Source organism: Narcine bancroftii, chromosome 7 (assembly GCF_036971445.1).
Source record: "Narcine bancroftii isolate sNarBan1 chromosome 7, sNarBan1.hap1, whole genome shotgun sequence".
Classification (NCBI taxonomy): domain Eukaryota; kingdom Metazoa; phylum Chordata; class Chondrichthyes; order Torpediniformes; family Narcinidae; genus Narcine; species Narcine bancroftii.
Window position 1 is genome coordinate 52,452,789 of NC_091475.1, and position 15,627 is coordinate 52,468,415.

A 15,627-nucleotide genomic window follows, 5' to 3' on the forward strand; every position below is an offset into this window, starting at 1 on the left:
CACCATGGGTCGCCAGGGCCTTGAGTCTGCTTGGGCTGTGTCCTGTGCTCCAGGTCCTTGCACAGAAAAGTATCAATCAAAAGGCTTCTCACTTGACATCTGTACCATTGATGCACAGAATATTATCCATTCACATGTATTTTTGTGCAAGTGTTTGTGTGTGAACACTATATTTACTTGATTCAACATGGGGTTGGTTGTTAGTGTCAGGCATTAAGTATTGAGAATAATAGATCAAACACAAGGGAACCTTGGAAAAGTGATACCGAGCTTGCAGACTCTTTTGTATATATTGTGCAATTTGTGCTGATTCCCTGCAGGACAACGGATGAACCTCGGTTCAGAATCAACAAGCTGAGCTCCGCAGATGGTGATTTTATGCGTGTGAGGTTATTCAGAGACAGGGATTTAACAGGAGTTGTGCTTTTATTGAAACGATGGGAAAAGTTAGAATAAGTTCCAATTCTGATGCATGCCTTTGTAGGTTCATGTGTGACGCTAGTATCTCTGTATTGGCAAAAGTGGTTGTTTTTTCCTGAAATAAGTTGGTTTGTTTCTTATTTCTCCTGTATTGTGATAACAAAAGAGAAACAAAATTGTCTGTGTTTAGCAGATTCACATATTTCTCAAAAAATAATTTGTCAATTGAAGTCCAATAAATTAATTCAAAATTTGGTGTGGTTGTCAAATTACATGTGTCATCCCTGAAAATGGCAGTACATAAATGAGATCATTAATTAAAGAGGATTTAATCATTGGTGGTGTTGAAGTTTAAAGGATACTGGATGCTATGCGATATATTATGTGAGGTTACTGACTGAAAATTGAAAAACTGAGATTCTCTTCAGAAAAGTATGTTGAATTGCTTATATTACAAGCTCACATTTCATTTAGTGACTGTCATTTTAAGGATGAGTGCAAGCTGCAACCATGCACAGCTTGTGGTGAGACGGAGTGGCACCGTTAAGAATAGACTATAAACAAAGTGATGCTCTGGAAGAAACAGGTGGTGAGTGAGTCATGTGAGTACAGCACTTAAAGAAAGTCATGTGTTTGGGACACTTAAAGAAACTGGATTAATTAATTATCATCTAAAGAACACAGAGATGGAATGACTCTGTGAAACAGACAATTCTGCTGATTTTCCATGTCAGGAGAATTATTGAACCACTGTGACCATTGTAATGGTCATTTTGATTGACCAATATTTGGGTAAATGAAACAGGAGATTTCCTACATTGGATCATGACCATTGTGATGGTCATTGTGCCTCATTTTGGAAGCATCATGCAAGTCACACATTTAATTTCCCTTATGCAAGGAAGAGAGGAGTTGTGACAACCATTTGCATGAAAGGACATTTCTCTGGAAGCAACTCAACAAGGATTAGTTAGTTTTTTGGCTATCTGATCACTCAGTGTCTCACCTCCTTCGTGATTACTTCTGTGAAACAGTTTAAAAGTCTGAGTTTCAACACAGGTTTTATAAGATTGTACTTTGTTTTGACTTTCATGAATTGTTGAATTGTGCCTAAGCTATAATTGTTTGGGTAAGTAACACACACACACACACACACACACACACACACACACACACACACACACAGAGTTGGGGTTAAGTTAACTAATCTGTTACATTATTGATAGTGATTAATAAATATATTGTTTTAGAAACCAAAATTGTCTTGGTGAGTTTCTATTGCTACTGGTCTGCGATGAAAAACTTGGCTTTTATTCAATTACAATTCCACCTGTGATAGTCTTGCATGAACTTTTTTGCTTCTCATGCAGTCCCTTGGAATCAATAATCATTTGCCTTTAGGATTCTGAGGTGACGATGAGGCCAGTGGAAGAATGGTAGTCTCTCCCACAGATTGGGCAGGAGATATAAAATGGGCTAGTGACGAGTATGTGAAGTGGTATCTTGCTTCTGCCATTTATTCAGGGCTGCTGTATATCCCCAGTGTGTGAACTCACTGTTCTCAAGAACTCACCTTGAAAAAGGCTTCAAGCCTGAAACATTGCTTATATATCTTTATGGACACTTCTGAGACCTCCTCACTTCTTCCAGTATTTCTGTGTTTTTACTCTTCTCATTTTAAACCTGAATGCTATCCCTTTATTTTTGAGTCATTAAGGCCCAGGAATTTCCCAGCATTAGTGGGGATGTTAAATTTTTACAAAGAGGTTTTGAGCTCATTCTTGTACAACTTGACTGACTGAGGTCCTTTTCTTTGAGTTGCATGGCCAAGCCGTCAGCTTGGTGTAACCCAGGCTATAAAGTATTGGATTTAAAAATGTTGCCACATACATTGTTTACAAGCTGCATTGCAGAAACTCTTGCAGGATTTTCAGTCTTTGGGATCATATCAATTTTTCACCTCATTTGCTCCAGAGGATAAGGCAGGTGGTGCATCAAATCTCCACCTCTGCAAACTTCCACTTAAAGTCAAATATCCTCCTTCCATGTCTCATGAGGTGAGATTTAAGTGATTCCATAGGAACTGATCAGATGATGAGAGGGTATTTTCCTTCGATGGAGAGAAAGTGGTTGGTTATTTGAAATGAGGTGAGTTGAAAATTCTTGATGCGGAGATTTGTAAATCTTGGTGCTCATATAACAGTGTGGGCTATTGGTGCTCAGTTATTGAGTGTTTTGAAAACAGATCAGAAACCTGGCATTAAATGAATCAAATAAGTGGCATTGGAGGATTGTTATCCATGACCTTGCTGAATGGCAAAGCAAGTTAAGTTAATGTAGACCTACCCGCCTCCATGTTGTCAGGTTCTCTTTGTCACTAAAATTTATTAACCCTTGCAATGTGGTCAGTTTACCTCTGCAATTGTCATATTTATTCTTTGAAAGTTTCAAATGCACCAGACTATACTTCACTTGATTCGAATAACAACTTTCACACTGCCAATTCCACAAATCCAGTCTTTACAGAGTAACAGAGCTTTTGATTTTCTCAAAGAAACCATGGCCAGCTGGAAGAACTCAGTGGTTGTGGATAGATATGGTTACTCAATGCTGCAGTTTGGGACCCTTGATCTAGAAGAAAGTAAAAGGGGTATTCCATCTGTGAAGTGTTGAAGGAGTCTGAGGTGGTGACAGCTGTCTTTTGACCATTTCTTCTGACCTTTGTCCTTCAAACTTGGGTTGATTACATGTAATTGGCATTTCACAACTCTTCTTTCTTCAGCTGGGTTTATTGTGATGCTAATTGCGCAGGAAAGTCCTGTGGTGTGCCTGTTACAAGTATGTTTTATACACGGCCGCTGCATTCTGGGAAATTATTCGCAAATTTCTGGAATGCAGTCTGTGTGAAAAGATCAGAACAAAAATAAGTGAGTCATTCCCGTTCTGAAATCTTAGCTATGGCGCCCCTAGACATTACTAAACTGAACTGCAGGCAGTGTGCAACAATGCAGTTGCATTGGATGACGATGCAGTGAGGTTGTATATCACACGTTGGGTATGTGACACAGTCAACATTGACCCACATCGAGCCAGATGTTGTTCCAGTGTGAACGGCTACTCTGGAAGGTAGGAGTGATAACTGCCGACTGAAAATATCCATCAGTTATATATAAAAGGATTCAGTGTGACAGTTTAAGGTGTTAACATGTAAAGTTTGAACGTTCTGCCCTGCAAGTTACCTACTGTCTATTTGGAAACAAGTCTGTTGTAATTGTGCACATATGCAAGATGGCAACAAGGATTTGGATTTCTTGTCAAGTTTGCAGCACCAAAATTTAGTACTTGCATGGTAGGACTGTAGTAAATGTCTGCCAAGCTGCCTGTCTCCCCTCTGGCGAGCCTTGCTGTACTAACATTGGCTGTGCATTATCTCTACTGTTAAGGACACTCCCCTTGGGTATAACTGTGTTTGCACCTTTTGTCTTTCGTTATTATACCATGAGTTTCTGCTAATAAAAGCCATGATTATTGTTTGACTACATAATCTTTGTCTACTTCATCAACTGGTACTTCAAGGACACGTCGAACCAATTTTGTAGTGCTTTTTTATGGAGTTACTCGGAAAGTTGATGAAGGCCATGGATGTTGACTTTGACAAGATCACGCACAGGAGGTTGTTCAAGAAGTTCAGTTGCTCAATATTCAGGATGAGGTGATAACTTTGATGAAACATTGGGGGAGAAGCCAGGGAGTTGAAGTAAATGATTGGCTCCAGTGGTCTTTGATGTGTGTTGTGCCTCAGGAAATTGAGCTGGGTCCATTTCTATGGATCAAGGATCTGGATGATAATTTTTATCTAGTTTAGAGATGCAGCACAGTAACACACCCTTTAGGACCATGAGCCCGCACTGCCAAAATATACCCGATTAACTCACCACTCTACACATCTTTGGAATGTGGGAGGAAACCAAAGCACCTGGGTAATATCCACACAGATACAGGAAGAATGTACAAACTCCTTACAGACAATATGTGCTTCGAACCTAGGTTCAAACATTGCTGAAATATCCCTGCCATGAATTTTAATTTTTCCTTTCTGCTTTTGATCTTTTCCTTTCTGTGCACTGCATTGAAGGACAATTAAATAGCATTTTTGGTAAAGCTATTTTTTTTTAACTGCCATGTTTAAAATATATTAGCTGAGCTTTCTCTCTTGTCAGCCATCTACCAGTGTTAATCATGTACTCACTTGACTGGGTGGTGAGAATAAGTGTCAAGTCCTGACAGTTTGTCGACATCTCCTGTTGTGTGTTTTTTATACTATTGATCACTAATCTATAATTTATAGTGAAAAACAAACAAATGGGCTGAAAAAAATTCCAACAAAAATTTCATGAATAGTAATCATGAAAATCTATCAGATTTCCTGTCCTATAAAATCACCATTGAGACATTAAATTGTGGACTATTCAATACACTAGCACTCGGCAGAATTCTTGTTAATGTTGATTTATTGTACAACAGGGAATAACTTGACGGATTACCCACTTGAATGTTTGTTGATGGCATAAATACAGAAGTGGGGCAACAACATCAGCAAAACATCATGTTTAATGCACTCATTCCAAAGACCAAATCCAACTTTTATTTTTTTGTTGCACAACCCACTTCTGAAATCATTGAATCAGCCATTTCCATGAACACCGTTCCTTCACTCTTTGACTCCTGTCCACTTACAACAAATAATTTTTGCACAAGTATCTACATTATTTGGATGCCTTTGTAGCTGTCTTAGAGCCGATGAGTTTCAGCCTATGAGTTTTATAAATAACCCATTTTTATAAAAATTGCTTTCAATTTAACCAGAATATTTTGGCGTTTTCATTGAAACTCTGCCTTTGTTCTGAAACCATAAATGAATGACTTAGAATGAATCTGTTTAACCTCTGAACCCATCATGATCTTCGAACCATAAGGTCATGGAAATGGGTTCATGCTGACAAAATCCCAATTGCCTGCTTTCAGCATATATCACACAAAGATTTTCCTATCCATGTATTTTGAAAATTACAATCGTCCCCGCTTCCATCATTTCCACTGGAGCTCATGCCATCTGCTCAGTACCCTTTGTGTGAAGAAGGTGCTTCTCAGGTCCCTTTTAAATCTTCCCCTCCTTCCTGAAATCTATGCCATTTAGTTTTACATTCCCTTACCATGCCAAAAAGATGACAGATATTTATCTCGTCCCTGCCCCTCAAGATTTTATAAACCTCTATAAGGTCCTCCCTTTAGCTCCTATCCCAATCTATCAAGCCTCTTACAACTCGAGCCCACCAGTCCCATTTTGCACCCCTCTCTCACATTTCCCTTCAACCTTTTTTGTTTCAAGGACCTTATTCAAACATATAAAATCGTTGGAGTTTGACAGGGTGAATGCTTAGATGTTTTCACCAGTGGTCAAGATAGGTGCAGAGAGACATGATGAGAGGGTAAACGGCCAATCATGTAAATCTGACATACTCAGAAATTTCTTCTTTCAGAGGGCAGTGGGTCTCTGGAATTCTTTGCCCTAGAAAATGGTGAGGACCAGCTCAGAAGATATATTTAAGGTGGAAATAGATGAATATTTGAAAGAATGAGGAATTGAGGCTTATGGGGAACTGGTGCAGAAGAGAAATTTGAGGCCAGGTATTAGCCTTGATCACGTTGAATAGTGGGACAAACCTGTGGTCTACTCTAGAACCTATTTTTTTTGTGTTTTCATTAACAGAGCAGCTGAATTTACTGACTATCTGAAACAAAACAGTAAATAACTGTATTCTTTTCAGTGTCGTTACATTTTGCCTAAAGTGTCGTGAACAGAATCAGTTGCAGAACTCCCATTTGTGATGTAACCAACGTCTTGTGAAGGCTCAACAGAATGTCCCTGCTCTGGTATTCTGTGCGTTTCTTCATCCCAACAACATCACCAATTGCCCACTCATTATCAGCTGCCCCCTTTCATAAAGTTTGGGAGTATACGCTCTGATCTTGCAGACACTTCAGGACTGTTCCATGTAGACTCTTTTATTCCTTTGGCTAAGCTGTCTCATTGGCATTTGTGTGGTACATTTGGTTAAATGGTAAAATATTTACCCTGCTCTCAACGTACCCATTGTAAAATTTGTGTCAGATTAAGTTTGTGTGCTTTGGGATATCCAAACTCCTTTCATTTCCCATTGTCATTTATGCACCCTTCCCCCATTTTATTTAATTTGACCGTCAAAGTGTAGTTTGTCATTGTATTGTTTCTGCCTGATATCTGATGTGTAAACTATTGATCTGGATTCACTGAGGTCAATAATTGTTCTTTAATTCTACCCTAACAGAAATTTAATTCAGAAAATCAGCTATACACCACGCCCCAAAAGTTAAATAAATGGGACCCAACAGTATCAGATAGATGTTTTCGTTGTAAAAAGGAAACGGGAACAACAGTACATGTAATTTGGGCATGTGAGAAAGTGGAAAAGTTTTGGGAAAAAAAATGTACAATGTCAACCTGGAAATCAGAAGAGAGCCTGAGAGTACAGCAATGGTACATAGAAATGAATAAATGTATTCCATTGGAAAAAATAACATATAATTTAAAAAAATAAAGTCACATTATTCGAACAAATTTGGGAACCATACATGGAACACAACAGAGAGGGCCTACCGCGGACCTCCACCCCCTAAAATGATAGAATGAGAAGAAGATGAAATGAACTGACCCAGTGTGTAAAAGTAGATGACACAATTTTCTTGTTTATTTTCATTGTGTGTTTAATGGGTTTATTGTATTGTATTTGTTGAACTTTTAGAGGGTAGGGAGTGGGGTGGGAAGGAGAGAGGGAAGGGAGGGGGGGAAAGGGGAGAAAATGAAATGTTTGTGTGTATTTTGGTTAATATGGCTCATAGTGTGGAAAATAATTTTTTTTTTAAAAAGAACTGCTCCAACATGGAGAATATCCCTGAAAGAGAGGCTGGCAGGTGGAAAATAGAGACAGAACTGTTGGAATGTGAGCTCTTTTAAAATGACGCTGGGAGGGGTTTGCATCCTTTCTGTCTTCTTTACTTCCTGTGTACCTTGTGTATTGCTTCAAGGCCATGCTATGTGCAGTAGAGAAACAACAGAGGAAGAAGACAAGCCCTTGTATGTGTATAGTTTTGCTGCTCCAGATAAAGTTGTTATTTTGATCTTGAAGTAGTCGAGTGGTTCTTTCTCAGAGTAGAAGTTAACACATAATTTTGGTGATGAGGTGAACTGGTTTTGTGGAAGTGTTGGCCTGTTTTGAAGCAGAGCTGTCTTTGGACGTTGGGATTATATGTGAATTCACGGAAGGAAATGAGGATTGGCCAGAGTATGAAGGAAGGAATTACAGAGGAGGCTCAGAAGTGCTCTGTTTTCTTGAGTGTGTGTGGGGCAAAAACTTACAGGTTGGTAAGGAACTTAGCCCGCCATGGAAATGGGGGAAATTTCATCTGATGAACAGGTCAAGCTCGTGGGGAACCACCACAGTCCAAAACTTTCTGTGATAGTCCAACTGTTTAAGTTTCACAGCCTTTTCAGGAAGTCTGTGGGCAATTTTGTGGCTGAGCTTCAGCAGCTATCAGAGCGTTGTGATTTTGAGGCAGGTTTGGTTGACATGCTCCATGATTTTGGTATGTGGTATTAATAATGACGCCATATAATGCTGCTTCTTGGGGGAAACTCCACCACTGACTTCCACGCAAGTCCAAGAGATTTCCCAAGGCATGGAAATGGTTGCTAATAATGCCAAGAATATGCAGAAAGGACATGGGTGGTCACAGTCAGTGGCAATGTACCATCAGGAGGGAGACTAGTATATAGGCAAAGTGGGTGGAATATTTTCAGTGTGGACGGATGAACTATGCCAATGAGTCCAAATTCAAAGACACTGTCTGCTGTAGTTGTGGCAAAAAGGGGACATTTAGCTAAGAAGTGCAGGAGTTCAAAGAGTAAGGTGAGGGCTGGGCAGAGGCAAGCTCAAGAAGCAGTTGAAGAGACAGCATGTGCTTACAATATGTTTGGAGTGGAAACAGATGAGGAATCACCTGAACCATATTTTGCCACAGTCACTGTAAAGTAGGTTGATTCAGGGGCACAGTATCAGTCAACAGTGAGAAGACCAACAGGAGGACGTGGGAGTCCAACCTGCCTCCCATCAGACCGTCAGAGCTTAAACTCTGGATCTATATGGGGCAGCCCATACCTCATTTAGGTGGGGGTGTTACATGGATATGTCAGCTGAGGGTCAGAAGGTGGAAGCCAGGCTGGTGATAACTAAAGGTAGCAGGCCCAGTCTTTTGGGCCATGATTGGCTTCGCAAAATCTGGCTCAACTGGTACGTACACATGGCAGATGACATTCTGCAGAGTTGCAGGGATGTTTTCAGGGATGAGCTGGGCACATTGAAGGGTGTGTAAGTGAAACTCATTGTTGACCCTGAGGCCACACCACATTTTTTTAAAGCCCAGGGCAGTGCCCTATGTCATGAAAGACAAGGTTGAGGAGGAGCAGTTGGGCATCATTGAGTCCATCCAGATTTGAAGGCAGACAAAATGGTGAGGATATGTGGAGACCATTAGCCAATGGTGAATCAGGTCTTTAAGCTAGAGGAGAACCCATTGCCATGGGTGGATGACCCTGTCCAGAGTAATCTATTCACAAAGTTGGATATGAGCCACTCTTACCAACAACTGCTGTTCGATGAGGATTCAAAGGAGTACATCACAATTAACACGCAAGATGGATTATTTAAGTATAATCATCTGATGTTTGGAGTGGCGTCAAGGCCTGCCATTTTCCAAAGGACAATGGACATCTTGCTGGAGGGGATTCTGCATGTAGCAGTGATTCTGGCTAACTTGAAACAGGTGTTGAAGAGACTCTCAGATACAGGGCTGTGATTAATATGTGGAAAATGTGTGTTCCTGGCACTGAGTGTGACCTATCTGGGACACAAGATTAGAGCTAAGGGGCTCAACCCAGTGGAGGACAAAGTGAAACCTATCAAGGAAGCCCAAAGGGTGTCATGGAACATCGATCATTTTTGGGCATGGTGAAATATTATGGCAAGTTTCTTCCTGGCCCAAGTGTGCAAGTGGCAGTGGAGTGAAGAGCAGGAGGAAGCTTTCAAGGATGTGAAAGAACTCCTGTACTCAATGAAGCTGCTGGTTGACTGTGACCTAGATAAGGAGATAACCCATTCAGGTGATGCTTCATCCTATGGAGTTGGGGCAGTTCTCACATGTAATGGAGGACTGTTCAGAGAAGCCTATTGGTTTTGCTTTATGTTCCCCTTTGGATGCTGGCAAGGAATATTCACAGTTAGACAAAGAAGGTCTGACCATTGTTTTTGCAGTCAAACAGTTTCATCAGAATCTCTATGGATGCGCATTCACAACTTATACGGATTATAAACCACTGATAAGCCCATTCAGTGAGACCAAATGTGTCCCACCAGTAGCTTCAGCTAGGATACAGCATTGGGCTCTTACATTGTCAGCCTACCAGTACACTATTGTATATAAAGGAGGTGGGGATAATCCAAACACTGATGCGCTGAGTCATCTACCTTTACCAGAGATACTGGAAACTACATATGTGCCTCCAGAGAGAGTGTTTTCATTGGAAAGGGTGTCAGACACCTGTTAAGGTGACTCAGCAGTGGACAGAGAGGGACCCAGTCCTGTCTCAAGTCAAGATTTTACTTTTAAAAGGATGGCCCAGTATCATGGAAGGAAAGGAACTGAAGCCTTATGCCATACATAAGACAGAATTGAGTTTGCAGGATGGCTGCATTTTGATGACATGGCTGTCATCGTGCCTCCCCCTGGCCATTCAAAGATTGAGAAGAAAGTTTATGAGACTCATCCAGGGGTGTCTCGAATGAAAAGCCTTACAAGATCTTATGTCTGGTGGCCAAGAATGGATCAGGATCTGGAGAACAGGGTAAAATCATGCAGGCAATGTCAGATCAATCAGAAAATGTCACCAGCAGCTCCTTTGCACCAATGGGAGTGGCCAGACCACCCCTGGTTGAGGCTACATTTGGACTTTGCTGGCCCTTTTATGGGGCAGATGTTTCTTGTGATGCACATTCCAAATGGATGGAACCTCACATCATGGGCAACATTTCAGCTCACTCAACCATAGACAAACTGAGCAAGTGTTTGCAGTTCAGGGGTTGCCAGACACTCTGGTCACTGATAATGGCCCGCCGTTTACCAGTGAGTTCATGCAGCAGAATAACGTTCATCACGGCCCCTTTTCACCCAGCCTCAAATGGTCTGGCTGAGTGCCCTTTTCAGACAGTGAAGGAAGGCCTGAGGAGGTTGACAGGGGACTCTCAGCACCAGGCTTTCAGGTTTCTTTGCAGTGTAAAGCGGTATTTAAACAAGTTGTAGCGGTACTACAACTGCACTCATTCCTGCCGAGATATTGATGGGTGGGGGGGTGGGGCGGGGGGGAGACAGGGCCACGTCAAGATTGGACCTGCTGTGCCTGGACATAAAGGCAAGAGTGGAGAGAAAACTGGAAAAACAGAAAGAGGGACATGATCAACATGTGTGAGAAAGACTGTTAAAATCAGAAGACAATGTCTATGTGAGAAATAATGAGCAAAATGGCTACCTAGGGTTATTCTAAAGCAGAGTGAGCCTGTCTCCTATGTTGTTCAGCTGAATGATGGATGTGTTTTCTGCAGACATCAGGACCATGTGCGCTTGCGTCATATACTCAGAGGCAGATAGTTCCTTGGAGTTTCCAGTGGTGAGACAGACTACTGTGGAAGAGTGTTCCCCAGTGACTTTGCCAGAGAGAGTGAGAGACAATAGCAGAGGAGTCTGGGTCCCCTGAAGAGATGGGCACTCGCACATGGACACACAGACCTCTCTTACACCCCCAACACCAGATCCACCTAAAGCACCTTCATTAGCAGTGGCAGCTGAGTCATTGCAGGGTAGTGCACAGATCACAGCACACTTCCAAACCTCCTGAAAGACAAAGACTTGATTTTTCAGTAGATTGAAGGGGAATCTGTCATGTTTTTTAGATGTTTTTATATTGTTAAAGTATTGCTGAGATGTTGTTATAAGTTTTAGGAGTATGCAAGCTAATGACACCATTTTGCTTTTATATTTGAGGTATATTTGATTCTAAGGGGGAAGTGTTGTAGTGGGAGCTGTTTTTAAAGTGAGGCTGGGAGGGGTTTACTTCCGGTCTGTCATCTTGACTTCCTGTGTGCCTTGTGTATTGCCTGAAGGCCATGCTATGTGCAGTGGAGAAACAACAGTGGAAGAAGACAAGCCCCTCTGTGTGATATGGATTTGCTGCTCCAGATAAAGTTGCTCTTTCAAGCTTGAAGTTGTCGAATGGTTCTTTCTCAAAGTAGTTACCAGAAGAACCATGTCTAGTTTGGAAAAATAGGAGGGATAGGCAAATGTGTAAAGGGTAAGGTGAATGGATGGGGCAGCAGGGATATGAATTTTCTTTCGATAAATGGTTGATAAGAACAAAAAAATTGAGACTAGATATGTGGGAAGGCAACATGAAGCTGATTCACAAAGCAGCATTAAACTGTAATATCTATTTTTAATAAAAAAAAGAGATAAGCAGAATATTAAATTCATGGCAGGTGATCATTTTGGATTGCAGTTGAAAAGAAATGGTGAAGTGAAATGGTGAAATGAAAAAGTTGCTTTGCCAAACCTTCAAGGTCAGTTGTTTACATTGTAATTGAAATTGTCGAGTCATGTCCATGTCCGCACTTGGAAAGATTTGATGCTTCAGCACGTGGCTAATTATTTCTGAGGTCTGTCAGAGATACTGTTCAATGAAATTTGAAATGTCAGCAGCCAAGTTTTTTTTAAACCAAGAACGGTGACAGAATTGCCGAAGGAAAGAGAATATTAACCTTTGTGAAATTATGTGCAGTCTTAATTTGTATGCATTGTCTGATATTTTGAAGATTTGAGCAATATAATACTGCCCTAATTAGTCTCAAGAGGACATGCATCTTAAAGTGTCTTGTTCATTAGACTGGCTATTTCCTGATGAGCTGATTGGCTGATTCTTACTGTGTAATACAAGTAAACATTTTTTAAAGAATAAAACACAATTCTTTTTACAGATGTTGCAACGGCACACCCGGACAAGAAATCGATCATTATGTACATCACATCGCTCTTCCAGGTTCTGCCCCAGCAAGTAACGATTGAAGCCATCCAGGAGGTTGAAACCCTGCCACGTCAGCCAAAAGTTACTCAGGAAGAACAAGGAGAGTTGCTGCCGAAACACCATTTTTCCCAGCAGGTGATCATTTGAAAGTTTGACTAAAAGTACCTGTGATGTAAGCTCAAGAATAACCATGTATAAGCACAAACTTCAAGTACTGAGGGTCTTGAGGTGTTCTAAATTTTCATTGGGCCCCACAGCGTATAAACTGCAACATTTTTATATATGTTTTAGGAATGCTAAAATGTTGTGAACTTGCTCCAAGGATACTCATGTTTTTGCATTCACAAATCTGAGTTGAGACAGGAATTTCTTAGCTCCTCAATTAATTATTATTGTGCCCATATTCTGGAGTCCATGACAGTATGTAGCAAAGATTGTTTGCTTTCTCACAAGGTGAAAATGAACACAGGATAGTTTACTTGAAGTTGCTTACATGAAAATCCTAGTGGTTGCTAAGTGATCCTGCAGGGGCCCAGAAAGTCATGGTTTCAATGTGTCTTTTAAAAAAAAAGGAAAATTAAATTACCATCATTACTTTTATGAATGCCCTTGCAAGGACTTTTTTTTAAAAGCTTTTATTGTTTGAGATTTTCTGGAGATTTTTTTAAATGCAAGTTATTATTTCCTGTTTGGGCAGGCTGCATATGAAGTTGTTATGGTAACCATTTCATTTCCCAGTTACATTTGTGAAGTTTTTGACAGGTCTCCTTTCATTTCTTTTTCACAGGCTGATGAATTTAAAGCATAATGGTACAACATCCAAACAAAATAAATGCTAGTTGTACAAAACAGTGATGCTTTGCCATGGAAGCTTTAAATCTTGACTCATTCAGAAGTCTGTTAAATTAGCCTTTTCACAATATGACAGAAAAATAGTGGGTTGCTTTTATTACTTCTAGAAAGCTGGCTAAAAAAAATGACAGCAACTGTGATTTTGTAATGGTATTTTCATTCCAAAAGAATGATTTCCTCAGAAACACTGAAGTGAAATATGTTGCATTATAACCATAAAGTAAGTCAGTCAAATTTTCATTGTGACTAGTGCTGTAATTCAGTGGAAATTTTGATGACATTGTCCATTAGGATTGAGTGCTGAGTGTTTACATATAATAGGAATAATATGGAAACATTAAGGATGGATAAGAAAAATAAAATGGAGTGAAATATGTGAATAGAATAAAATAGAGTGAACATAGGTGTGAATTGACAGAGATATGCTAATAAATAACATTCTACTGGAAATAATAGGGCATTCATGTTCAGAAAGTTACATTAGAGTAGAAATGCTTCTTTGCTACATTTTAAAAATACACCAGCAGAAGATTTATCCTGAGCAATGATAAATAACCAGCCTGTTTTGCAGTCAACCCAAGCTTTTGCTCTTTGAAAGTAAATGTATATTTATTCCAAAGTGAAACTCTGCTGATACTTTGCATATGTTTCGGAAACTCCCCTGTGGCATTCTCCTGGCCTTTTGATAGAAATTCATATTGTGTCATAGGACCCATTTGGATTTAAGTTTCAGGAGTGGACTTCTTTGTGCTTGTGCTCTATATTGGGGATTTAACGCACAACAAGGGGTGAATCCGTATACCACACGACATTCCCTGTGCTGGTGGAGCTTTGTGTGATCGAGAAGTCAGTCGGCAGTAGTAGAGGGGGAAACATGCACAAGATCAATACTCTTCCCCCCCTCCCCCATCTGCTGCCACTCACCCCAATAGTAGGAGCCAAGTAAAGTTCCTCAAATGTGGTTGTTTGGTGTTCATCTGAGGTCCATGATGGGTAAGTAGACATGGAGAATGTTTGAACTGTTATCAGCATTGACCATAAAAAGGTACGGAACATAAACAGGCCCTTTGGCACCTGATGGCAAATTAAACTGTTGGTAATTCTGTGTGTATGCACAAAGTCCAAATCCCACAATTCCTGATCTCTTCACATGTCTGTCTCAATGTTTCTAAAACTTTGCTATCGTATCTGTTCCCACCACTTCTCCTGGTAGTGTATTCCAGGCACCGATCTCCCTTTGTGTAACAAATAAAATGCCACAAAAATTCCCCATCCCCCCATTCCCAGCCCCGCAACTTCAAATTAAACCTATCACCATGAGTATTTGACATTCACACTATGGGAAAATTATTTGTTATATTCTTTTGAAGCCTCTTCTAGTTTTATATCAATTTATTGCCTTAGCAATCGTGTCTGCCTGTCCCGCATCGGACTTGTCAGCCACAAACGAGCCTGCAGCTGACGTGGACTTTTTACCCCCTCCATAAATCTTCGTCCGCGAAGCCAAGCCAAAGAAGAAGCCTCCTATGCTCCAAAGTCAACATTCCAAGCTTGAACCACTCTGAATAGCAAATGCACTCTAATCCAGACAATATCCTGGTGAATCTGTTCTGCACCCTCTCGAAAGTCTTCACAACTTTGCACTGCCTGCAATATTCCAAATGTCACTGAATTAAGGTTTTATACAGCTGCAATGTTCTGCATCTTGAGAAAATGGTAGGATGCTGAGGGAACTTGCACCCCAAGAATGCTGTGCTCCTTAGCATTCCGATAGGTCCTGCCATTTAGTGTGTACTTTACTCATACACTGACCTCCCAAATTTAACAGGCCACACTTATCCTGCATAAACTCTAACTCTCATTTCTTTGCTCCATTTTCCTATGCCATAGGTGCTCTATGATTAGTAAGGGATGACTTAAAGTGGTATGTGGGAGGAAAGAGAAAGATTGAGAACCACTGTTCGAGTATTTGGCATTTTTACCCTGGGGAAAAAGGTTCTCACCATTTACCTCTCTATGCCTCTCACAGTTTAAAACATTTCTGTTTGATCTCCCCTCAGATTTTGACACTGAAAACAAGAAGTTTGTACAACCTCTTCTTTTTGCTCTAATGCGGGCAGGTCTACAGAGAC

The 15,627-nt window shown here is 40.6% G+C and overlaps 1 protein-coding gene across 24 annotated transcripts in view; it reads left to right on the forward strand.

Moving 5' to 3' along the window:
* dmd (dystrophin) overlaps positions 1-15,627 on the forward strand; it is a 1,604,005-nt gene that overhangs the window by 458,189 nt on the left and 1,130,189 nt on the right. For 23 of the 24 annotated variants that reach the window (XR_011341867.1, XM_069890130.1, XM_069890120.1 and 20 more), the window contains one exon: positions 12,597-12,778. Coding sequence is in view for 23 of the 24 variants with exons in the window: in XM_069890130.1 (XP_069746231.1) it covers positions 12,597-12,778 (182 nt within the window). In the remaining variant the exon portion in view is untranslated. Of the gene's footprint in view, positions 1-11,896; positions 11,918-12,596; positions 12,779-15,627 lie in introns of those variants that run through there. The other variant, XM_069890131.1, reaches the window with a different exon arrangement.